At 47.4% G+C, this 26,328-nt stretch overlaps 1 protein-coding gene across 4 annotated transcripts in view; it reads left to right on the forward strand.

Annotated features, from left to right (window-relative positions):
• LOC125718270 (zinc finger protein 385C-like) overlaps nt 1–26,086 on the forward strand; it is a 106,239-nt gene extending 80,153 nt beyond the window's left edge. For all 4 annotated transcript variants that reach the window (XM_048991975.1, XM_048991973.1, XM_048991974.1 and 1 more), the window contains 8 exons: nt 3,666–3,808; nt 6,837–6,947; nt 10,972–11,164; nt 17,407–17,739; nt 19,285–19,460; nt 20,585–20,683; nt 21,259–21,348; nt 24,902–26,086. In XM_048991975.1, coding sequence (XP_048847932.1) covers nt 3,666–3,808; nt 6,837–6,947; nt 10,972–11,164; nt 17,407–17,739; nt 19,285–19,460; nt 20,585–20,683; nt 21,259–21,348; nt 24,902–25,132 — 1,376 coding nt within the window. In that variant the 3' untranslated portion in view covers nt 25,133–26,086. The remainder of the gene's footprint in view (nt 1–3,665; nt 3,809–6,836; nt 6,948–10,971; nt 11,165–17,406; nt 17,740–19,284; nt 19,461–20,584; nt 20,684–21,258; nt 21,349–24,901) is intronic.
• Nucleotides 26,087–26,328: the final 242 nt, after the last annotated feature.

Raw genomic sequence — 26,328 nt, forward strand, 5'->3', positions numbered from 1 at the left:
ACTCAATAAAATGACTTTTAAACACGTTGGTAATTTCTGGGAACCTAGCCTTTTGGTGTCAGTTTGTCAGGTTTGACTTTGCTCTTATAATCCCGTGCATCAGATTCTACTGCGATTCACTCAGTGTTTAACATCCTGCAAATAGCGTTGAATGCTAATTTGCTAACAGGAAGTACTACTTAGCTCGGTGCTGAATGCCTGATAGTCTTGTTGGTCATATTAAATATGTGCTCTTCTACAATATATGTGCTTTGCAAATCCGTATTAAATTATATTACCTACCAAAACTTGGTTTCATCCAGACTGAAACAATGCTTTCCTTTCAAAGCGCCAGCAAATAAATATGCATAGATAAATTTGCCGTCGATTACTAGCACAAGAATACACGCAAATGTGCAATTAATAAACAAATGAATGATGCGCAAAACTGTAATTGATCAGTACTGCTGGTTGCACAGAACATGGTAGGTTTTATGACAAAAACAGAAGAGCACTATGGGATTTAGAATGACCAAATGTTTTTCTGTCCACTGTGAATGTATCTGAAGTATTACAGAGTCAAGCAACATCGATAATAATGTTTTGAAAGGTACCGGGGGCAGCTTGACGCTGCCGGAAATCACTTCAGTCATTGACTTTGACCTAGATTTTCTTTTACACTATTAAACAAAAGTTGAAGACAAGTCACTTAAATATAGCAAGTCCGAGAGGGACGGTTACTATTTCAGGCTGTACGGTGTACCATTTCTAAGGCAGTATGTGTCAGGGCAGCCTTCAGACGACAACACACTTATATGCAATGATGAGATATGTCCTCCTATAATCCGACAGTAAGAGCCGTGCCCAGTATTATCAAGCTATTTAAGCTATAATTACAAATGCAAAGCTTCCCTGTTAAAGGCAATCGCTCATAGGTGAGGGTAAATTGGCATTCCAGAATAATGAATCATAGGCTTGTTGCAAATATATGGTTATTATAAATATTATTGGTTTTTTTATTATTGTATTTAGTTGCCCAACATTGCTGTCCAGGCAAAAAGCATTGTCATTGAGACACTGGGATAATTAAGATTAAACCTATCAAATGGTTGTTTGTGGGTATGTGCATCACTGCAGTCACCGAGTCCAGACTAACAAATATGCAGTGAAAGGCAGGGAATCGCTTATTTTAAATGAGTTCCTGAACAAAGTGGAATTAACGGGAATGAGTTTTGAGTCATTCCACAATGGACGAGAGAGATTCTGTCATTCTAAGAATATTTGATTGATCAATTGCGATTATTTGCGGTTGGTGCACCTGCTCGCAGTTATAATGCGATACCATGCGCGATTGCCACAGTGCAGCCATCACAAAGACACGGCATGAGAAGCCTCATGATTCACGCCGACAGCCCTACGAAGGATTGCTCACATGGACGCCCCTAGACCCTCAGCCGCTCCTCTTCTCCCACACAGAGCTAAGTTTAATGAGTTTCGCCACGTCGTACGTCGCTGCTTCACACCGATTCCCTTTGTGGACTCCTCGGTTAGGCTAAATATGGCGCCATCCCTCTCTCCTCGTCAGACCCGGTTGTCGCCGTTGACAGCCTTCCAAGGCCCCACTCTTGTCTTAGAAGCACTTTTTGTTCATTTTTTTCCATCCTTTCCTTTGTGCCGTGTGACGTAGTCGTCCGTGGGAGGCGACAGGTCCCGATCGTTCAAACACCGCGGTGCTACTAGCACTGCAGCTAATTAAATCCGTCCTGCACATGTGGGTTGTAGAGGGCCACGCTTGTGCACAGCTGACTCACTCAAACATCAATATATCTGCGGCAAGAAGCCAAGGGATTTGGGTATTATTTCATTACACCTCCGTGACCTTCTAAAGCCAGAGCCATGGAGCCGAACAGCAGAAAAATGTCAGTCTAGGAACCGCGAGACCAGCCCTGTAAATGTGTTTCTCAAATAAAGAGAGACGACAAACAGCCCGGCTTCTGGCTCCGGGACAAGCAAGCAATGTTCTTTTTTCAGGCACACAGCCGGACACCTATTCGGTGACAGGTCTGTACATCGGCTGAAAACAATCGTCGCCCTACATCAACGTGTCCCCCGCTGACGGTGTGGCCTCGGGGCCTCGATCAACTGGAACGTCGAGGTCGTTTGTGTTTATGAGCACCTACCGGGACACCTGAGCGCCCGCTGCGCTTCCGTTTGGTCTCCCTCCCGGAGAAGCGAGTGCAGTTAGAATGAGTCACAGAAGCACATCGTTTCCCAGACCGCTGGTAGGAGCTTCTTGCCTGGTAACTGCGTGGCCCCAGGATTCTTACATTTAACCAGCCAGCTTCTTCATTCCACAACAAATTAGGTGCCCCCCCCCCACACTTCTGTCCTACCCTGCCGGTGAGTATATGGAGGCCCGAAATGTGACCGTGTAGGTTGTGCTCATTAGGCGAAAGTCACTTTTTAACCCACCTCCCCAAGTCGAGCCCTCAGATGAACTCGACCTGTCATACGCGAGTAATGTGCGTAGACGAATGCTCATAGCCCCTTCCTCCACATGATGACAGCGCCACACATTGTCCGTCAGGCACGTAGGAGGCGTGGAAGGCAGAAGTGACCGAACCTGATCCCCATAATGCTCCAAGCGGGGCAAACCCAGAGCTGAAAACGTGATGGGAAGGCGTTGCGTTGGTGCGCCTCAGAAGGCCAGACCTTGGCGCGGTCTTGGCGGTTGGCCAGTGTGATCTATGCCCCCTCTGCAAACCCTCTGCGACCCAGCAGACGACACCGATGATTGATCCCGCACTTGGACACGTAGGCGCACCGGTGCTTAAACCCAGCCATGTGGAAAATTAGAAATCTCTGCGTTCGCAATCCATTTAAAAGCTTTTAAAAGCGATTTACACCCCCCCCCTCCCCTACTAAAAACCTGTCCCCCACATTCCCTTTTGGCGATAAATCAGTAATTAAATGATGTGTGTGTCTATACATTAGTGCAGAGTGCACGTCCTTGAAAAATTAGCTGAAGAAGCAATGCGGTGGGGCCGCTGAAGAGTGTGGAAGAAGGGCGTAAGGGAAGAATACAGATTTCTGAAAGTTAGTTTAGGGCTGTTTGATGAGATATGGATTAGGCTTCTAGTGAAAGTAGTGTTTTGAAAGGAGAATTCATACACATAGAAATGTCTGCATGTTCTACCTCTGAAGAAGACCTGGAGACCACAGGGGAATAGCCCACATACCCCCCTCCCAGTAGAGCTGGACTGGGATTAAAAATTGGCCTTGGACTTTGGGGTCCCCCATGAATCCCCCCACGCTAGAATCCCCCGTGATCATCGACCCGTTGGGAAAATGGGCAGCATTGCAAGGTGGCCAGTTCAGCCCTACCCAAAGAGTATAGCTGAAGAAGACCCCAACCTTTATGAAGATCCATAGTTGACGTCTTGCTAAGAGGCACGAGGAACCTGATCCATGGAGGGCAGGTTTTTGGGATGACCTCTCATCAGCCGCAAATAAAGCAGCGATTCTCAACTCCAGTCCTGGGAAGCCACTGTTTTTGTCTGATTGAAAGGTCATCCCAAAAACCTGCAGCCACCCCGGCCCTCCATGGATCTGGTTCCTCACCCCTATGCTAAGACAAGCAGGGGCGCTAATTTGTATTTACATTGCTGGTCTTTTTCTCCTCTTAGGCACCCCCTCCCAGAGCAGCTCCCTGCTGGCTTCCCTTCCTGTGCCTGGACGTCCTCTACAGCCTCAACTGGACTTCAAGCACCTCCTGCCCTTCCAGCTCAATGGCTCCTCCCCCCTCAGTCTCTTCCCCAATTTCAATACGGTTAGTCTCTGGCCGTTCACACATCTGTCCCACAAGATGCATGCCTTAAAAGCTCCCCAAGCTGGAAGATACGTTACACTACGCACTTCCTGTTACACTCAGTCATTGAATCAGTGACTGTGAGAGGCCACTATTGATCAGCGGCACCGCGTTGGTGACCCAATGCCGAATAATCTGAAGGTGTCGCATCATAATCCAAAGACTCTGATTGAGGTCCATGGCTTTTGGTTCCAAGTTCTACATTTCCGTGCGTGTTTACTCTTTAAGAATACTCCGTAATCACCGCAATGTTCTTTATTAAACAAGGCTGTGTCCTCTTAAGTCTAACAAACACCATTTCACAGTTGCTGGTTCAATATCGGTTGGCCAAAAACAGAATTCTCTTCACATTTGCCTATGAGCTCATCAGAACCATCTAAGATTAAAGTTAATTTTTATGCTCTCCTGGAAGACACTAAAGGAATCACTTTAATTTGATTGCTCGCACTTAGATTGTTTTGTTCATACCCCTCAGCTTTCTGTGTGTTTTTTGCCTTATTTTCTTCCCTAGAAATAACTTCATTATACCCTCTAAACTGCAATGTCACCCAATTCACTAGTTTTACAAAAGGATGGAGAACAAATGAGAAGAAATTTGGGGTTTTCAGACCCTCCAATTAACTGAATTTTTTTGTGAGTATTTGGGTTTTCAGAAAGAATGCACATCTCTCTAGAATGTTCCGTTGCGTGTCTTTACTTGCCAGAATTGATGTTCTGGAAACCATACGGAAACGTCACTTTGAAAGATGTTCAAAGGAAAATCAAATTAACTAACAGGAAAATAAAAGGCACCCCTTAGCCACAGAAGCGCCCACCCTATGCGAGCCCCCTTTTGTTCTGTGCTGCTTAGATGGCCCTGGAAATTTGGGATGTCTGAGTCGCAGCCCTGTACCTCAGGGCAGGAAGCGATGTCCCTGACTGCTGGGGCTCCGCATGCCCCCCTTATCATCCACCCCTGTCCTGATGACATCTACCTTCCAGAAGGTGCTTGTCGTCTTCCGGCAACTCGGAACTCAGTCTGTGCTACCCTGTGGCATTATCTAAATGAGGATTTGTGGCAGTCAGGTTGGGGAGTTAATTAATCTATCTCAGCACGCCGTGCCTGGGAGGACACATTTGTGGGCCCCCTGTGCTTGCTCCTTATGTGTGTGTGTGTGTGTGTGTGTGTGTGTGGGGCTGTTAACCTCCTATTCAGCCTGTTCCAATGGCTTCCTTTTCATAATGTTGAACATCTCGTACCATTAGATTTCATCTTAGACTTCTGAGTAATACTGGTGAGAGAATCGAGGGAGGTTAAGACCTCACTGCCCTCCTCTGGGAGACTCAGTCCAGAGGCAGACGGGTTGCTGAAACAGGGAGAAGATGAAAAGGCCCCTGACCCTCCGTTGGCTCCAGGTTGGAGTGCAGCAAGCTTTGGAAATGAGTTCTACTCAGCACCATTGTCTTACACCACCTATGGACCCCACACTAGATGGGGTCTTGTGGGTCTGACCATTAGCGACCTCTCCTGGTGGGTTGCATAAACACGACAGCTGCTGTGCAATTAATGAACCCTCCCCCTGCCACCACCTCCACCCCCTCTTTAGGTTCCTTCAGGCTCAGGTTGCACGGGTCCAACAAAGCTGCCGTTGTTCTGGGCGTGTGCGTGGAAGATGAATGTAGCTGTCTCTGCAACTAAATAGCTTATAGCATCCAAGTTCCCCCCCACCACCCCCGCCCTGCCGTGTCTTTCACCCCCTGCCTGAAACTCCATCACTGCATTTATTTCCAGCCAAAAGATAACTGCTCCAGTTCAGAAGCTCCAGGACAATGAGCACGTTTATGTGGAGCTGCTGGAGATGGCGGGGGGGGTGTGTGTGTGCATTCTTTGGCTCCTCTCGCGTGCGTTCAGGTGGAGCCGGTTGACTCCTTAAAAACTTAGATCGCCGCAATTCGGGATCCAGGTTTTTAGAAAGAAGTCGACTGAAGTGGATCTCCCGGGGTCTCTCCCCCCCCCGACCCGGGCTGAGAACATCACAGGGATCACTGGCCTGGAACGGCGGCGTGAGATAAGGAGCCCGGCGAGATGAAAGAGAGGCATGATACCACTGACCCGAGGCAGAAAGACAGGTTACTCTACCCCCGTCTATTACGTCGTATCTCTGTACCATCCACCAGGACTGGTCTGAACCCGACAAACACCAACACGCTATATACTTTAATACGCCCTGGAGAATATTTAATCATCAGTCAAAGTCATCTCACTTTCCCTATCGGAACGAAATAGCTCCCCCATTACTCACTCACATTATGTGATAAAACTGTTACCCAGACCAGAGGATTTGTCAGCGTTTGACAAATAACAGAAATCATTTAACTTATAATAATGTGCCTTTTTTCCCCCCCTGTCTGTACCGATGCCATATTTTTAAAAGTGACAATTTTTGTCTTGTCTGGGGCTCATTTGCACATGACCGTTGGTGTAGCTGATCTTTTAATTACGGGAAGGGCTGCTTCTGATCCGACGCGATGCCTTTCAGTAGTTCTTAGCTCTGCGAGCGGTTTTGTCCCTCTGCATTTTCAGCATGTTCTCGCTTTGCTATAAGACGTTCCTCGCCTGTAATGACTTGGACAAGAAGGCGTGCCCGGTCTCTGGTGGACGGAGATCGAAGATGCAAGTCGTCTAGTGACACCTGGTGCTTGAGAGCTCAGAACTGCCGCTTTCTAATTTTAGCGTTTAATTTGCGTCACGGATGGATTTATCTAAAACCAAAATCTGTTGGATGTAGGTTTATCTCTTTTATAGATCACCTTACTCAGAGGGTACTGCAGAAGGACTCAGAAAATCTGAGATTACAAATTCATGTCCTTTTTCTCCGTTACGTATTTCATGGGACCACGCCAATGTCTCGGTCAGGTTCAGTTCCTCTTCAAACTGAACCTGAAAACGCTCCGTAAGGTACCAGCCAAGAAATACCTGAACCATTGACTTTTTCTCTCTCCCCCTTAGATGGACCCGGTTCAGAAGGCCGTGATCAACCACACCTTTGGGGTTCCTCAGCCGCTCAAGAAGAAACCCGTCATTTCCTGTAACATTTGCCACCTGCGGTTCAACTCCACGGTCAGTGAGAGCTTCCCGCGGCCCACGTCTCCAGTTGCAGTGTGGCGATTTCCAGTGTCAGCTTTCTGTCACTGGCACTTACTTGCCTTGATTGCATCTTTACATCTCAGTTCTATAAACCATTGCACATTTGTTTGTATGATGTCATTTCTGAGTTGTGTGCATGGGCATGCGGGTCATTAAGCAGGTCACATTGTCAGTCTGTTCATCTAACTTTTAACCCTACATGGTTTTCGGGGGGTTGGGACTGGAGTCAATCCCAGACAGCACTGGGGGGTGTCAGCCCACTGCAGGGCATCCATACACACTAGGCGCAATTCAAAGACCTCAAAGGGGGGGGGGGGGGGTTTGCAGTGGCTCTTTGTGTCTTATTCACAACTTCTGTAATCTGGGGCTTCATTTGTGTCATGAGTTACTTTATGACTCATTTGCATTTATATGGCAGGGCGTGAATTCCGGCGAATCCTAATGACATTCTCCAGTCAGTGATCATGGAGGTCGCCTCCGTCAGCGAGCTGCCAAGTAAATGTGGGGGAGCAGTGACACTCCTGTCACCTAACAAATTACTCCATTCAGAGGAGATGTTCAAAAAGCCTGTTCGTTTCCATGCTGGGGGAAGTTTGCCCCCCCCCCCCCGTTATAACTGAGACAAGTGTGGATAATTACGCAGATCCCAGCGAAGGCGTTCCTGATGCGGACGGACTTTAAGGTCCCCCGATGTCTGAATATTGACTTCCGGGGTCACAGGTGGCGTATTTCGATAAATGAAGGTCTTGGGGGGGGGGGGTCAGGCACTGTTCCGTGTCTGCGGATCCCCCCAGCGGAGACAGGCTAATGAAGCCCCTCCACCCTCACTGGGGCTGTGGGGGACACAGTAGCCATCAGCTTCTGTGATGACACTTCATCGATCAGCCTCATTGTCATCCCACCCCCCGACCCCCCCAGTGGAGCATTTGTCATGGGGGGTGTTTATCTATTCATTCAGTGGACCAGCCTGACTGATTGTATTGTCCTTCTCCATCACCATGACTGACTTCAACATCATATCATTCTTGTAACGCCGCACATCCCTTCCGGCACTTTCTAATCTGTGTCCTTTACATCCCTGTGCTATTTTACGCTTAATTTTATTTTCCTGAAACATTCATTTGAAGCCTTGTCATCATTTTGCCCAGCTTTGGATTTTCGCACAAAGCTACAGCAGCACTTATCGCCTGGGATTCAAAAGCGCAATATCACTGCATTACGGTCATCCTTGAGCTCTTAATGTTGCACATCTGCATGCGGCAGCTGGACAGATGCTCAGTCACAGGGGAGAACTTACAATGGATGGCGATGGGCTCGAGCCCAGACATCGCAGAGATGAAACATGCGACATCCCTTTCTGTGTGGCACCCAGCACATCACAATTTTTATGCTCAGACTCATTCTTTTGATTTATACACCCACTTGCCTCATTGTCCCGCCTTCATGACACATTATCCAGTCGTCTGGCTCGTTGCTTTATTTATGTCCAATGGAATCCTGGGAAATACACGCGAGTCTATTCAAAGAAGACAGAGGGGCAGAGAAAGGGACGTCTCCCTGTGCGGAAGTGGGAGCGCTTGTTTGTTTACCCTGGAGCACCCCTGTCACAAGAAATGCGACGGACGTGCAGTGCCTGCAGATTTCCGTTCCCTTTTCTTTGCAGGCTTTTGATGGGGCTCTTATCTGGGAAATGCGCTGGGCTCCTGCAGGGGGTCACATGCCCTCATCGCAATGAGTGAGGCATCTGCAGCGTTTAGAGCAGCGGCCTGGAGGGGTCAGTGCAATGCACAAGTCAACCCGCTAAGAACTCAACGAGAGAACCCCCCCAATGAGGGCCTACATCATTTGCTGACAGTTTAAATTATCCCTTATCGTTTCGATGTGGGGGGGGTCTCGCTCTCTCTAGATCATGATAATCAAACCTCACGGGGGGGGGGTGGGGGGTTAAATCAAGAGGCCATTTCACTTGTGAGTGTGTGTCTGTGTGTCTGTGTGTGTCCGTGTGCATTTATGTGTGCTTGTGCATGTCTGTGTGCATATGTGTGTGTGTATGCGTGTGTGTCTGTGTGTCTGTGTGTGTCCGTGTGCATTTATGTGTGCTTGTGCATGTCTGTGTGCATATGTGTGTGTGTATGCGTGTGTGTCTGTGTGTGCGCATGTCTGTGTGTATGCGTGTCTGTGTGTGTGTGTGTGTGTGTGTGTGTGTGTGTGCGCGCGTGTGGCTGGCAGTGCTTTAGTGTGTGTCTGTGAGAGTGGGTTTCTTTCTTCTGAGGATCTCGTGTGACCTTGATAAGGCCCGTTCCTGTTACACCTGCAGTATCTCGGAACCCAAGTCCGGGTTTCCGCTTGCTGCACATTCCGGCTCTTATCGTGTCTCAGCAGGCCCTTCTGGGTGTGCGGCGGCCATTTTATCTCTACGTTGCGCGTATCTTTATGTGCCTCTGGGGAGGGAAAAAAAAGAAGATTCCCAGCACTGAAATTTAAATTTTCCGCAGACAGGATGCTCCGTGTTGATTACAAGCTTCTCGCCGCCTCTGCTGTTTTTACCTGGGCGATTCACCACGCGGCAGCTTCAGGTCAAATTCAGGGAGCTGCCTTGATTTGCTCCTGTTTTTCTCAGGCAGGCAGCTCTACTACACATTTCTTTAACCCCTTCTGATGTGTTAGGGGTCGTTGGGTTGGGATGCAGCGCTTGCGATCAGAAGATTGCCAGCTGAAATCCAGAGAGACCAGAGTGATTCACCATTGGGCCGCTGAGCAAGGCCCTTAGTCCACACTTAAATTCACTCAATCTACAGGATGAATTTACAGGAAACTTCCCGTGAAAATTTAAGGAAAGATCTTTATATGACTACATGAGGACTGAACTCTATCATATGAGGAGAAATCCTTATTTTAGGTCACTGGGGGTCTCTTCGGAAAAACAACGGAAAAAAAAACATGGACTCGATTTTGGAAATTAGCTCTTCGGTTGCTCTAGGAATTGACTGACCCTGCATTCTTGACTGTATGTTGTTTTGGATAAAAAAATTGTAATTTCATCACACACACTGCTTCTCCAACAAAGTGAAATTTACAGTTTCATTTGGCTTACCTGGGTCTCCGCACTTCCAGGGTAAATGTTTTCCCTGCACCTGTGATTGCATCGCTTTGCAGTAGCTGTGATATTAACAGATGGTCGGTGTTACGACATACGTGGGGTGGGTCACATGATATTGGGATGTTCAGCCATGTCTGGTTCTCAGCTGCCGAGGGTCTGTGGACAGGTAAGGCAGCCAGACGTCAAGGCCCAGGGGGGGTCCAGGCTGGTGAACTCCACGTGTATCCAGCAGGTCCTGGTAACCACACCCCAGACACAAATTGAGGCTGGCAAAGCTGAACAGCACTGGAAAAAAATACAGTTTCTTTATTTAGCAAATGCTTTTATCCAAAGTGATGTACAATTGAAAGCAGGGTCAGCCGGCCCCTGGAGCAAATGCGGGTTAAGGGTCTCACTCAAGGGCCCAATGGTGAAATTACTCTGCTGACCCTGGGATCTGAACCAGCGACCTTCCGACCACGGGCACACGCCACCCGTGTGACTGACATGTTCCAGTCATTACTATAAGGCTTGCCGATTAAAGGCAGGTTTTATTCAGTTGCTGTAAAACGGTCGAGCTCAAATGCAGGGTCACGTCGCTGCAGGCGGGAGACAGAAAGCTGGTCACCTCTGCTGTCAGTCCCACAGAGATACGGCAGTAGCTGCTCTAACAGTTTCCTGTGTGATATTGAGTGTCATGTGTGAATAGGACACACTTGTGATGTCAGCTTTAACGCCTCTCTTTTTGTACAGGTGTACTGAGCATGCTCAGTCCATCAGTCCAGTGGGTCTCAGGTAGATTTAGCTAAGCGTAGCCACCTAAAGCCCAGTATAATAAGAGTCCACAGTTGTAGCTGCCTTAAGTACGGCCTTAATGCTTCCCTTTTGACTCCCATATTGGCCTTTCCCCGCCGGCAGAACCAGGCAGAGGCGCACTACAAGGGCAACAAGCATGCCCGCAAGATAAAGGCCATGGAAGCACAGAAGAACAAGCAGAGGCATCTGGTGGAGCCAGCTGGGCGGGACCGGGACCGGGACCGGGACTGGGAGCAGGACAAGGGCCGGGAGAAAGTGACGGCAACAGAGACTCCCACGGCGCTGATGGATAGCGGTAAGCGATCGAAGGCTAAGAGGTAGCGGCACGCTAGCACCATTTCAGAATGCAATTTGTGCCGGTTAGCGCAACATGCTAGTCAAGTGGTTGTCGTTCTTTTCTTTCGTGCTCTGGCTTCCCTTTCTCCCCTGTTTTTGTCGCCGTGCCCCCAAATGCTCCCTGTTGCTGTCACTTTGTCCCTGTCACTGCCCCGCCCGCTTCAGCTGGGCCTTCCATGCGTCAGCTACTCGCCTGCCACATGCCTGGCTCTGCATCCAAGACCGAACGCTAGCGGTTGCGAGCCACCGCAGATCCAGGACTCTGCGCCGCCGCTTAACGCCTGCCCGGTGATTGATGGCACGGGAGATGCCTTAAGGACTCGGGCAGAAGATGTTCAGACTTAGGCAGAGCAACTCAGTTAATAAAAAGCCCAGAATATCGATCCACGGTTCCGGCGGGCCTTTATCACGCTCGCTGCCTCGCGATTGCTTCTCTGGTGGCGATGTCTGGAGCGGCCCCCGCGGGTCGACCTGGCGGGGCTCACTCGAGAACGGGAGCTTTGACGTGACGGACGAGAAGGAAGTACACCGCGCTCGACAGATGCTAGCATTGGCGCCTCAGCTGAAAGGGCTATTCACGCGCATGCTAGGCTAAAGTCAGGGGTCACACGTCTGTAATCGTTTCGGGAAAGTCACTGTTTTTAAACGTCATTTATGACTAGCGAGTCCTCAAGCCTAACCACACGTCTCCTCCCCACTTAAGAGTAAGCGAGGGAAGGGGGAATAAAGGTAAAAGCAGTGACTCAGCCAGGAAGCAGTGTATGCATGTAGTGTAAGAAAGCTTTCAATGATCTGGGATCTGTCGATAGAATTTAAATTTTCAATACATCTTTCAGACTGTTGTGTATGTAACAGAGTTTATGACTTGTTTATGATTTCTAAGAGGACCTCACATTCGTCTACGAATGCATCGAAAGCCATGAAATCCTACAGCCTATCCCAGTATGCGGAGAGCACAAGGCCGGGGGTGACCAGGACTCAGTGCCAGTCGCTAAATCCCTGTTTATCTAGTTAGAGTCCAGGAAAGCTATGAGGCTCATCATAGCTAAACCCGTTAGCTCGTGCAAAATAGAAAAATGAGCAACAAACTGCAGATTAATCTACATGATAAACTAATATTACGCTAATTCGCTCCTAATCACTTCTTCACCATGGATGGTTTGTCAAAAATAACCGCCAATGGCAGCGGAAACTAAATGCCGCATTTATTTGTAATTAGTTTCAGGGAAAAGTGAATTAAATAGCTGAGTCATGCATTACACTTTTTTTCTGAAACTGACGGAAAGACAGGAGGGGGAAAAAAATAATTACTTTTCTGTCAGATCCGATTGGATGTTCTTTGGTCAGGAAATCTGACAGGCAGATTCAGTATAAATAGGGTAGAAACAGGAGGAAATAGAGAAGGAAGTAGGGCAGCAGGGAGATAAGCCAGAACTGGTTTTATGTTGCAAGTAATTTTATAGTTCCAAAGTAATTTAGTCACAAGGCACAAACCTTAATAAACCCCTTTTTGTAATTGGCGTTATGTGAAATTGAAATGCAGCAGAGCGGCCCAGTCACAGCATGCGACAACGCGACTCGGTAACCCGGTAAAACCCAGAATTAACGCCCTATGAAACGAGCTGATTTCGCTCTTCCCTACAAGCCAAGAGCCAATCACAAGGCGTCAGGCCGCCCTGGGCAGCCAATAGCGTGCTCAGCTCCCTCAAGGAGACATCAGAGGGCCAGAAGAGAAACTGACAGGCAGATGTGGTTCGCTGGAGCTCAAGGCCACTCTGCCGGGAGGGTCGCGAACGTGTCAGGCAGCGGCTTCACCTAAGCACGGGTGCGTGGGCGGTCACTCTTTGAGGTGGCATCAACCTGCATCGGACACCTCTGTCACCTCCTCTCCCTGCCCGCACATTATATGTGTCCTTCAGGACACATCACGTCTGTCAGTTCCACAGAATTATGGTGGAGCTGGATACACAGAAGGGCATTGGTTCAAATCCTGGGGTCGGCAGAGTGTTTTTGCCACTAGGCACTTGAGCAAGTCCCTTGTCCCTCCAGTTGCTCTGGGGGTTGTCTGCTCACGCTTTTAATTGTACATCGCTTTGGATACACATTCAATAAACAGTCTTCAACAGGCAGCTCTGGTGTTACACAATTCTGCCATTGCTGCTTCAGTATGTCTGACGGCGAAGCTTTGACTGGATCGTGTAGTACCAGCGCTGCCCGTTGAAGAGTGACAGAGGCTACGGGAATTTCTGTCTGTCGTCGAAGCCCTCAGGGTTTGGATGAGGTGGATGTAGGCCAAAATATTACACAGGCAGAACGAAAAAAAGGCAGACAGCTCTTTCACAGAGCATGTCCTGACAGGGTGAGGGGTACGGTCGCCATAGCGCTGTGAATCAGAGAGTTATTGTAACTGCTCCAGGTTTCTCCCCATCTGCCGCTCCCCCGAGCTTTGTACCCCATCCATCAAGGCACAGTCGGGGGCTTGGTTATCTGGAAGCCTCACCTGGCCCGAGGACAATGCCAGACCTTCGAAGAGTGACCTCAACGCCCCCCCCCCCCGCCCTTCCTTTTCTCAGCTCGAGACGACCAGGGAACCCAGAGGTCATTCGGCTTAGCAGAAACACTTTGAACACTCTTGAATTCCAGAAAAAAAAAACCCAAATGAGACATTGATTTTAATATTGATATGGCGCCGGAGCTGCAGGATTCTGACATAAACGCCGAGGACAATCACCGATAATGGAGATTCTGCCAGGGAGAGAGTATCTGTTGTACAGAATGAACTTTCCCATTCAGTCGCGGTTTGGACTAAATTGCACTATTTACATGTTTGAAAGAAAGCCGCCTTATATCAATATTAATTATTGTTTACAGTAATGACCCAATTTTAAGTGCTCGACTTGTTTTGCACTTGAGGCAACAGATTAAGAACAACAGTTATGATAATGGAAAGAAGACGATAGACCGTGCATCCTGCAAGGCATGCCAGTCCAGCACAGGTGACACGCACATGCATTATTGGCGATTCAGAGGCCGCATTTAGCCTAACTGCATGTCTTCGGACTGCGGGAGGTAACTCACCCACAGATGCTGCACAGCCGCAGTCGAGGTAAGATATTAGAAGCAGCAGCACTGGTCATTTAGCCACCCCGGCCGACGATGAAGATCGTTGTTGTTGCTGTTGTATTAGCTGTTTTTTTTTTTATTATTGATGATGATGTCGTGTATTTAAGTTTCATCTGAAAGGGGTCGCCGCGAATTGAAAGCACAGAAACAAACTGGAACGTGAAGTCAGGGCTGGACTGGCAGCACAAAGGCTGCAAAGGTTCAAATGCAAAGCTGAAAGGCTGCCTCGCAGAGCAGAACCATAAACGGGGGGGGGGGTCCATTAAGAAGGGGGCTGTTAAGTGGTCATAAGCACACGGCGGCTAACAGACTGAGCCGCCGTTTGCAGAGGCGAACTTTAAAGGGCAACAGTTGGCAAATGAAAATGGCGCCCTCTTGTGTTTACTTTAGGAGACCCGTGTCAGTTTAGAGTAAACGGCAGTGTTACCGAAAGGTGGTGCAGTTTAATGGAGAGTAGGATGGCATTACTGAAGGGTGAAGCAAGGTTAATGAATGGTAGGGTGGTGTTAATGACGGGTGTAGCAGTGTTTAGGGAGATGTACAGGCTGAGCTGTGCACGTTTTTATATGTAAAAAAAAGGAGTCTCAATTCTCCCTCTAGGGTCAGTTTCTGGAATGCGTGGTTTTTCATGGTGGGTGGGGGGGTGATTTTAGGCATGAGGGGAGCCCCTTCCCATAGGCTGTGTTACGAGACTGGAAATAAAGGCACTTTGCCTACGTGCGTGACGCATTTCAGAGATGCAGGAGAAGCTGACGGTGTCTCAGAACGGGAAGGATGAATGACGCATTAGAACAGTCGAGATATACAGAGATTTCAGCTGAATGTTTCTGCATCACCTGGGCGTCACGTCTCACAGAAGCACGGCCCAGCCGAAGCCGGGCGGATTCCTGCTGAGGAAGCCTGCATTTTCAAATTGAGGGCGAAGTGCAGATCTTTGGAGAAGCGGTGATTACTGTGGCTCCCAGCTGGGGGCCACGGCACCAAAAGCCAAGGAAGCTTCAATGCACTGTTGTTGTTTGTCTGTTTGCTGGTCTTGTTGCTGTCCGTGTAAGTCTGGTACGTGCCAGAATTTTTATTAATAGATACAGCTCTGGAAAAAATTAAGAGACCGTACCAAAATTTTTAGTTTCCCAGTGTCTCCTGCTTCACCTTATTCTTCTGTACTGCTGTCTTAGGAACATTGAGCCTGGAAGCAGCCTGCTGTGCAGTGTAGCCTTCTGCCAGCAGAACCAGGATTAAACCAGGATTTACAAATGCAGATTTTAAAAAAATATGGAGTAGTCTATTCATTTTTTCCAGAGCTATATTTTCATGAAACACGATGGGTTAGTCAATACCCTCTATCCATCCATCCATCCAATCATCCATCCAATAATCCATTTAACCCCTTGTCCTATTCATGGTTGCGGGGGTTCAGTCCACACACCTCAGCCAATTGGCTCATCTCACCTGCATCTCCAGAATCCATAATTCCCAGTGACCTTCAGAATTCCCGTTCTTTCTTTCTGGGGCACCTTCAAAAAAGGGGAAAAAAAAAAAACAACTAGCCTTTTAAATCATCTTTTCGCTCCGTCTTCTCTATGCATTGAAGGAATTGAAAATGGGACCCCCACTGCAATGGATTTACTCCAGGGGGAAGAAATCCAATGACCTCTAGATTGGTTTCTGGGTAAATACATTTGACATGCCCTCCCGTGCCCTGCTTTGTTAACTCGAATACAATGAGGTGTCAGGGGGCCGTTCCTGCGATAATTGATACACTGCATGTGCAGTGAAGACAGGCATAATTAAACTGTAACAGCATCTGGTGAATGTTGCAGTTGGTGCCCTTGTTTGCCCTGAACGGAAACATGGAAGGCGGCGGATCTTTAAACTGTACTGATAGAATTTATTCTGACCTTTTCTAATTCACTGTTGACGATTAAATTGAGCTGAAGTTAAATTGCAATAAGAGCCTGATAGCTGAGCCGGAATGTCCCCATTGGCTAAAATCTCTCTGAAGAACTTCGGATCCGTGTTCAGATAGAAGACCTGTAGGCATAATGTCAGAATGTATGTGGTTCTGTGTTTCAGGTGTATATTACTGAGTAATAAATGAGTAAAGCTCCATCCATCCGTCCATTCATCTATCCTTCCATTTAACTCCTTGTCTTACCTTATTTTTACATTTTACCCTTTGGCTTCAAAATGACTTAAAATGCATCCGCCTTCATGGATTCATGTGTTTCAGCGATGTTTTTTTCTTTTTTTTTTTTACATTTTCCATCAAAAACGAGATAAGACTTTATCTTCCCTGTCATTTGAAGTGAATAAGGCTCGATACTTTAAGGTACCTGAGACCGAATTGAAAATTCACCATTATCTGTTCCCTGAAATCAGTCTGATCAAAGATAATAAAAAGTTCCGTTATATAGCGTGCATGTCGGACCGAAGCCACATGATCATTGCCAATGGAGTAAGATTGGTAATGAGCTTTGGGTACCAGCATCTTCTGAACCATGATCACACAGTCCGTCGTGGAGGCTTGCCTTTATGTGTACCTTGATGAGTTAATTTTGTACAATACTTAAGTATGAGTCTTTGAGTGTTGGGTATAAAGAGGTACTGCGTTTGCTCAGTGGGTAGCATTGCAGCCTCACACCATCAAGGCTATGGGACGGATGACCCCCAGCTCTCTCGACGGGGATTAGCAAAGGCTTTCTTCTGGAAGTGTGGGTTCCCTCCCACATCCCAGAATTGTGAATTAGTGTCTCTGAATTGCTTTTAGTGTATGATTATGTGTGTGTGTGTCCTGATTCATGCCCTGTGGCAGATGAGTGGTTATGGATGGATGGATTGTTTCACCCAGATCAGTTAGATGTAGGAGGCAGATGCTACTATCCAAAGCCAAGTACGATTTTATGAAAACAGAGTCAGATGATCCCTAGAGAGATTGGAGTTAAAGGGCCTCCACTCACGCTGTCAACCCTGGGATTTGACCCCACAACCTTCTGATCACAGGCATGGCAACCTAGCCCACTGAGCTACACACTCATCTCTCATTTCGCTTTCGTAAGTGATCAGATGTTTCTTCCGCAGCCCTTCCACATGATTCGGAGCTGGTAAGACTGGAGGAGTCCCCGGGGGGCTCTGTCTTGCTCACCCCCATATCGGAGGCGTCATCGCAGGAGCTGGCCACCCTGACCTCGCCCTACGTGTCCCCGGGCCCGCAACAGTCCGTCTCGGCGGATCCCTCCAGCAACGAGGTCCCGAGCCTGTCCTCTGAGCCCCCCTCCCGGGATCTACCCAATGGCGAGGGGGAGGCCATCCTGGATGTGGATAAAGACCCCAAAAAAAACAGGCAGCATCTCCACTGCCCCGTGTGTAAAGTCACCGTCAACTCAGTGTCGCAGCTCGACGCGCATAACAGCGGTAAGTCCTGCATCGGTATCGCATTTTGGGGCCAGCAGGGATGCATTTCAGATAGACCTCACCCTGCAGTCTGAGCCGAACATGCACTGTACTCTGGATCAAAGCATCACACTTGATAATTGCCATAGTCACACCAATAGAAACACCTCTACTTATCTGTCTGCAGGCGAGTGAAATATTTATGAACATCAGTTTGACTGAAGTGGAAATTATATTAGTGGCCACAAAGAAATGTTTCATCAGGTATTCTGTTTTTCAGCTGTAAAGGGATAAAGGTAGTTCTTTAAGCAGTTAAGTACAACTAAATTAAGTAAGAGTATTAATACTGTGCTATAGCACAGTGTAGATCTGCCTTGCAGCAGCAAAACATAGTAACTACACTGACACCGAAACGTGCATTGGCTCTGCACCCGAATATGAAGTAGACAGATAAATAAATGATAGTGGACTTATTCAAAACTGAGCATGGCTGAATTAAGATCTTTTGTTACAAGATAAAACAGAGGCGAAGACACCCAATTTCAGTCATAAAACGGTTTCGATAAAAGATGAACGGCGTCTTGCCTTTGTACGGCAGAGATAACAAAATACTTTTCACACTTAAATGGGATTTATTTTTCAGATGTACAGCATGTTCAAAATCCTTTATATAGAATAGATATCCATCCATTTTCCAGACCCACTTGTTCTATGAAGGGAGAATAAATTATACAGAACTCTAATTTTATGTGTTTACAGTGTTGGGGTTTTTACTCGCAGTGTAGCCATGTTTAAGTTTTGAACAGACATGATGACACAATAATAACTGAAATCCGAACCTCCATTATCTAGTGGCCTAGATGGAAAGAATTAAAAATGTGATAATTAACCTGAAGCCGTTAAGTCGTCGCTGTTTAAATAATAATAGAGTTTTTCATATTAAAAGCTGAAGACACTTTGTAAACAAATAAGCTGTTTTCCTACTGATTTAATGACACAATATCAAAATGGGAAAAAGTCATTCTTGACCATTTTAATTGAAACCAAAAAGAAGCTGTTTTCAAGTAATATTTTTAGATTTAAAAGCTTGCAGTCTTAATGGGCAGTTTCAATAATTTTACGGTTCAGGTCACGCACGGGTTTAAAATATGTTTTTCTGGTATCTGTCCGTCAGACTCAGGTCAGTCATAAACTCCTGTACTTCATCAGGAGTAGAAGCAGTCCATCAATAGATTTGCCTGGTTAACACTGACGGTTTTTTCCGGCACTGAATTATACATTCGACCTCGGCTGAATTTTGCTGGACATCTTCCAGACAGTCATCTAATTTTGCTACTACATCTATGTTATAATTACTTATCAGTTTTTTTTTTTGTTTTGTGGATGGGGGCATGTAAGGCAATACTGAGATACCCTGGACGGTGTTTTTCTTGCTAATTAAATCACTTTGCATGCCGACTTAAATCACCCTTCAGGGTAATACTAGTGGCCTGAATTAAGTCTTGTGATTTGCGGTTTCTTCCCCTATGCCCCGCCTCCAAACTCCGCCCTCCATCCCACCTACAGGGTCCAAACACAAGTTGATGCTGGAGGGTCAGTGCGCTCAGCCACGGCGCCGGAGCAAAATAGCGGCCTGCCGGAGCAAACGGATCGGGGCCAAGAGCAGCCTGAGCGTCACCGGCAAGGACTACCACTGCGAGGTTTGCGAGATCCACGTGAACTCGGAAACGCAGCTGGAGCAGGTGAAGGCGCTGGGAGTGACCTGGGGAAGGGGGGGGGGGGATATCAGCACTGGGACTTCTGGGTCAGACACCCAGGACTGGCTGCGGAACCCAGTCTCCGCAATATGGATCAGCTATGGGTGCCGCTTAGCATACTGGGAAAGTCTCACTCACCTATCTGGCTGTTTCTCTGTCGCCACGGGGACGACGCGTCATGAGTACAGGAAGTGACATCGTCTGTCGGGCTCTCGAGAACTTTAATTCTTAAAAAGGCTTTTGGTAACAGGTAATGTGGCTGGGAGACACAGACGTAAACGTTATGGCCATCAGGTCCACAGACACACATGTCAGTGACTCAGACAATCACGCCTCTGCCAGCATAGTGACTGCAGAGGCGTTGTAACATTGTTACATTCATTTAATTTAACAGAGTTACCATTATGAAGTTAGGTGACTATTTCCTAACAATGGATGTCTTCATTGACGGATTCCCAGTGAACCTTGGGTCCACGTAATTGAAGTTTAATTGCTGCATTCGCTATTAACAAGATCTGATGGAGAAAATTTACTGAAAAATTTATGGGAATTTTTTAAAATGTATATAACCCAAGTTGATATCATTTCTTATCATGTCGCTCTCATGGGGACAGAGAAATACGTAAACTCTGTAATCACGGATTACAATAAGCTGTCAAATGTACAAGAAAAGAGATAATATGGGTGATAAAAAAATATATATTTCTTGTGGCATTTTATAGCACAAACAATAAAATCTCAATGAAATCAGATTTGGTCTCGAACTGAGAAGCGGAGATTGGGGCAGGTTACGGGTTTGACATTTCGGGGGTGCTGGCGCTTGGAGGAACATTAAACCCAATCACTGGCAGCCGAGAGATGATCTGCGCGTCACATTTTCCAGGATAGTCTCTGCCGGCAGTGGGCGGGGCTGCTCACAAAGGCTCCGCCCTCCTGTTGTTAGTTTGCCATGTGACTCCTTAGCCCTGTGTCAAAGGTTCCATAGCACCAGATCCTGGACGTAATAAGTATGTGAGAATGGTGGGGGGGGGGGAGGGGAGTGTAAGAGGTTTGTGTTTGTTAAAGTGTTTCGTTGGGAGACCTGTGACCGGTGTCTCCCCGCGTTCCAGCACATGAACAGCAGGAGGCATAAGGACCGTCTGGCGGGAAAACCCCCCAAGCCCAAGTTCAGCCCACACACCAAGAGCCAGCAAAACTCTCTGCTACCTGTAAGTACAGTCAGGCAGCCGCGTCTACACCTAAGGAGGGAGGGGAGTATACAGGGGCGGGGCCGCAGGGGCCCCAGCTGAAAGCTGATAGGTCCTTGGAGTGCCCCTTTCTCCGTCACTCACCGACTCAGAACAAATCATTGGATGATAAGGTAGGCCCCTCTGTATGATACAGTACCACATTCACACACAAGATTAAGCATGTATTTTGTTGATGAATGATATTCTTGTGTGTGTGAGAGTATTTTGATATTGTCAAAGAGCATTATGTTTTGGGTGATTTTACTAGTTGGTGGGCAGGGGGGGCGATTTGTACTGTAGGATTCTTTTTTTTTAAGTGGGGGTCATCAGAGGCTATAATTCATACAGAGGGGCCAGTTTTATCAATAGCTAGTGATTTGTTTTGAATCAGTGAGTGACAGAAGAGGAGGCACTTTGGGGGCCAATCAGCTTTCACCTGAGGTCAGTGACCCCGCCCGTTGGCCCCGCCCCAGTATAAATCCTTGTTGGTCAGTGTATTGAGGCTCTGCCTTTGAACTCCTGTCTCACTCCATCCCTTTTTTCCATCTGCCCAGAACGTGCGATGGAGCGGCTATGCCAGTGGGGCCGTCTCTGCCGTCAAGAAGGTGTTCGGCCACTACAACCTCAGCTCCCTCTCCTCTCAGGTTTGTTGCACAGAAATTGTCATGGGGGGGGGGTTCTGCTTATACTACAGGAGTTCACTTTGGATTTAAAATCAAATCAAAGTTTATTTATGAAATGTACAACAGTACACAGCAGTAGATGCCGGCCAAGAGATCAGAAATGTGCAAAATGTCTACGCTAGTAGCCTGATCAGCTGTCGATCATCCTCACTGCCTGAGGATAGAAGCAGTTGCAGAGCCTGTTTATGTGTGGTCCTCCCCGACACCAGGAGTGAAAACAAGCCTTCTAGTCCAGCTTAGCTCAGGCTTGTAGTTCCTAGCAGGAAGAAAGCACAAATGGTCTGTGAAGGAGGTTGACCGTGGTAGCAAGGTCTGGTGCGGAGTCAGCTCTTGGGTGGAACTATCCGTCACATACAGACATGATGTCACAGCTTCCATAGCCGCTCCCACCCAAAGAGATTCCCATAGTGAGATACCTCACTCTGTTATCAAAGGAACAGGGATTACGTTAAATACCCAAAGTTTATGGCTGGGGTGACACGTGTGTTATATAGCTTTAAGAGCATGTAAATAGTCTGTAAAGTCATCATGCTTAAAGTACACGCCAAAGAGAGTAACTCTCACCACAGAAAACCACTCTTTATGAAATCTGCCTGAAACATCTCCTTGGAATTCCACCCCTTACTTCTGCGACATGGCGAGGTCACCCTCGTAACACAATTCTTATTGCCTGCCTACCTGCAAGGATCTTGTCTGCAGACCGCAAGACAGGGGCAGAACGTGTAGGGCAATCAGACCAATCAGAGCGCACCGGGCTCATCGGGGTTTGGAGCTTAAAGCTCTAACAGAGCACTTCAGATGTACAGTATGAGAAAAAAAATTATGATATTTTTGGAACATGAAAGTGATGAACGATGCAAATCAGCATAATAGCCCCCCCTCCCTTAAGGCATCAACTTGTGTAGATATCCTGGATGTTAGGCAGATAAGCAGAGATAGGCTGTGCTGTCTTCCCCACTTCCTGCAAGGTGCTGAAGGTGTTCAGAAGCCAGTCAGAGGAATCTCTGTGTTACCCCTATAAAAATGCCTCAGGATGCGGGATGCAGGCAGCTTTTGGATTCTGGCTGACAAAACAACAGGGTCCATGTTTCAGGGCCTGTAATTGCAGTTCCCAGATCACAATTTGGAGCATTCTTATTACTGAGGCAGCTGCATGGCTGCATTGTGGTCTGGCAGAGATTGCTTGTGCGTTATTATACATACAAACACAGTGACAATAAAGCACACAGTCTGAATGATGATGTTCTCAGCAGAGCCACTTTTTACGCCCTGTCCGTGCTTTCTGCTTCTCCTGATTTAACGTTGTTATTCTTTCTTCTCCAGCGTATCTGAAGCATCGGCACCATAATTAAATGTGGTGCTGTTAGAGTTCATTATTTGCAGATGCTCATCCTAAATTCAGGAACATCCTTCCATCTATCCATCCATGTTCTTTAACCGCTTATCCTATTCAGGGTTATGGGGGGGGGGGGGGGGGGATTCTTGGAGCCTTTGGGCGCAAGGCAGGGAGCAACCCAAGATGGGGTGCCAACCAATCAAAGGGCGCACTAACATGCACATACGGGCATTTTGGCATCTCAGCATGTTTTGGGACCATGGGGGAAACAGGAGTACCGACATGGCGAGAACATGCAAACCCCACACACATGTGACCCAGGCGGAGACTCGAACCCGGGTCCCAGTGGTGTGAGGCAACAGTGCCAACCACTGCACCACCATACTGCCCCATACAGTGCTAACCACTGCACCACCATACCGCCCCATACAGTGCTAACCACTGCACCACCCCAGAAATATATGGATAGTTTAAATTTCTTTTTTTCCTCAGCAAAGTGGTTCCAGCACAGAACAATAGCTGACAAATTGTAATAATGGAAATGGCTTTGGTTAGTTATCAAAAAACACAAGTGAATATTCTGCAACTGCTGCAGGTTCGTATCTTTACAGCCCATAAATAGCTGTTTAGTGTGAATGGTTAATCAGCAAACCTTAGCTTGTGTTGCTGGATGTGAGGCTAGCAAATTTTAGCAGTTTGAAAGTCTTTTAGTTTAAGCTGAGTAAAGTGAACAGAAAAGTTCACTTCAGATTACAATGTTAATAGAATTTAAGGCCTACTGATGATTTATGCATCTAAATAGCCGTTTATATGTATGTACGAACTGAATTTGCATTTTTGGCGCGCACATTTTTGATTGGCATGTTGTCAGGCCAATCCTGTGAGCCTTTTGTATTGTTTCATATTGGTCCCCCCGTATGATAAGCTAAAGCATCCTTCTTTCATACTATGGGTTACTTCCATACTTGAGACATTTTTTTGATTATTGTTACAATTGTTATTAGCCATCTGCCTTCCATAACTGCTCAGCCAGCACAAGATCGCAGTGAGTCTGTTTATCCAAAGTCTTAGTGACTATAATTAGGGACGCACGTAACTGGTACGCAGCTACGCATTTAACTTTAAACGCGATGTGTGCGGCCATCGATTGTTGTAACAGCGTGAATGCGTACGTATCGTGCATTTTAACCCGTATGTGCTAATTCATCCGTCATTTGCATTACAGAGGTTCCAATGCACGGTAATTTCTTGTCACATCAGCGCAAATGCAGTTACGGCGATCGATCACCGCGTGTATAGCTTTTAAAGGTGAATGCGTACTTGCGTACCAGTTATATGCATCCCTGACTATAATGCACTTGAGATATATCAAGGGCTGGTGTTATATTTTTGTCAGAGTATGTCACTTATGCCCAGTGACACGACCAGCGAAATAAACGACATTGTGTCACGTATTCGTCCTCATTGACAATAGTGCCTGATGAATACCCCCAATACGCCGTTCTGTAAACGAAGGAAGGCAGTAGTTCAGTAGCAGGGGTTTCAGTAGCGTGATTCCAGCTCAGCACCAGCTAGCCTCCTTGGTCATGGCCTGTTGTATTTAACCTGCAGGTCAGGTTTTCCCTGAAGAGAAATGACTACTACTGAACCAACACTAGTTAATAGTCAGCGCACTATAATTGATGTATTATGAAATAAAACTAGTCCCGCATGAAAATATTTGGTATGGAATATAACCATTATTAACCAATTATTTTTATTTTTTATTTAACTTTTAATTAAGTGTTAAACGATGAAACAAGCCATGGATCGTTAAGCTGTTATGCTTCTCTCCACACCTGTGTTCTTGCCTCGGGAAATATCTGCAGCTGTATAATTGAGTAACGCGGTTTGCAACAATCTCCCGCTGGCCATTTAGCTAAATAAAATTAAAAGGAACTTTCTCTAGGCAAACAAGGTTTACTGCATATACGGAATGAATATGAGGGGAAATTGTATGAATCGTAAAGGATTGTAATCCGTTGAGTAGCTAGCTTGCTTATTCCTAGCCTAACCATTTGGAGGATTACGGTAGAAGCACACCAGTGGCGTTAGCTTATAGCATGGCTATGCTAATTCGGTGGGGCGAACTCCCGCTAATCCCGCTCACTGTTATCTGTGGCTGCTCTTCTCCCACAGACCAAACTGGCTCTCCACAAGCAGCTGACCAAGAGCCTGACTGCAAGTTTTCTGCCCAGCCCGCTGAGCCCGGCCGCCCTGTGCACGGTGACCGCCAACCCGCTGGCGCTGCGACACCCGGCAGGAACCGCCACCTTCATCCAAGCCCCCCTGCTCAGCCCCGCGCTCTTCCGGCCCGCCCCTGGGCCCCTCAGGGCATCGCACACCCCCATCATCTTCTCCCCCTACTAGCACTGGCGGGGGGGGGGCATCTTGGGGCTAGTGGATCTATGCAGCTGGCGAGAGCGACGACAGACAGCTGGCTGCATGGAGGTCCTTCTGTAGACATGCAAGGCGACGGGACACATGGCAGCCATGCCTTCAGCCCTCTTTGTGTTTGTCTTTTCACGTCTCACATGTGGCCCAAACGGACCTTTGTCAACAGCCTGGAGAAGTATTCACACAGCAGGCGTTTCCATAATTGTGTGGTTTTTTTTCTTATTTATTAGAACAAAACTGTGTAAAAATGGCCTCTGCAAATAAGATACTTGATGTTTCTTGACGTATGTCTAAGCAGACGTGACAGGGACTCACCCATGAGCCACCCCGTTGGAGCTTAGCACAGGATGATGTCATCCTGATTCTTTAACAAGTGATGCAGATCCTTGGCTTTTCTTGGGGGGGGGGGCAGGAGAATGTAGTTGGGCTCTAAAAACAGGCACAAGTCAAGCCAATTATGCCATCTCTAAACTGCAATGCACTGTGGGTAATAGTCATGATTTTTTATTATTCTGTAGTGTGTGTGGGGGGGGGGGGCTAGGATGCATTCAGTGTAAGACAATCTGTGGATGTCAAGGTATTTGACAAACCTGTAATTTTACCCGCAATTTTAATGTCCATCCAGACAATTCTGCCACGGAGTCCCACAACCAGACTCTCTATATATATAGTCTACAAGGAACCTTTAAGAACAGTGCAAATAAGATGCATATTTTCCCCGTTTTGCTAGACAGTAATGAGGTGCAGTTCCACATGGAATTAAATTTGTAGCGCACCTAGCATAGCATCTTGATAGGAATGGGTGAATGGCTTAATCAAACTTAGGTGTAGCATATGCTTAAACAGCATCAGGACTGCTGACAGGCTAGGGGACAGGGAGCTAGGAGACAGAGAGCTAGGGGACAGGGAGCTAGGGGACAGAGAGCTAGGGGATAGGGAGCTAGGGGACAGAGAGCTAGGGGATAGGGAGCTAGGGGACAGGGAGCTAGGGGACAGGGAGCTAGGGGACAGAGAGCTAGGGGACAGGGAGCTAGGGGACAGAGAGCTAGGGGATAGGGAGCTAGGGGACAGAGAGCTAGGGGACAGGGAGCTAGGGGACAGAGAGCTAGGGGACAGGGAGCTATGGGACAGGGAGCTAGGGGACAGGGAGCTAGGGGATAGGGAGCTAG

The sequence above is a fragment of the Brienomyrus brachyistius genome, chromosome 22, assembly GCF_023856365.1.
Source record: "Brienomyrus brachyistius isolate T26 chromosome 22, BBRACH_0.4, whole genome shotgun sequence".
Lineage (NCBI taxonomy): Eukaryota > Metazoa > Chordata > Actinopteri > Osteoglossiformes > Mormyridae > Brienomyrus > Brienomyrus brachyistius.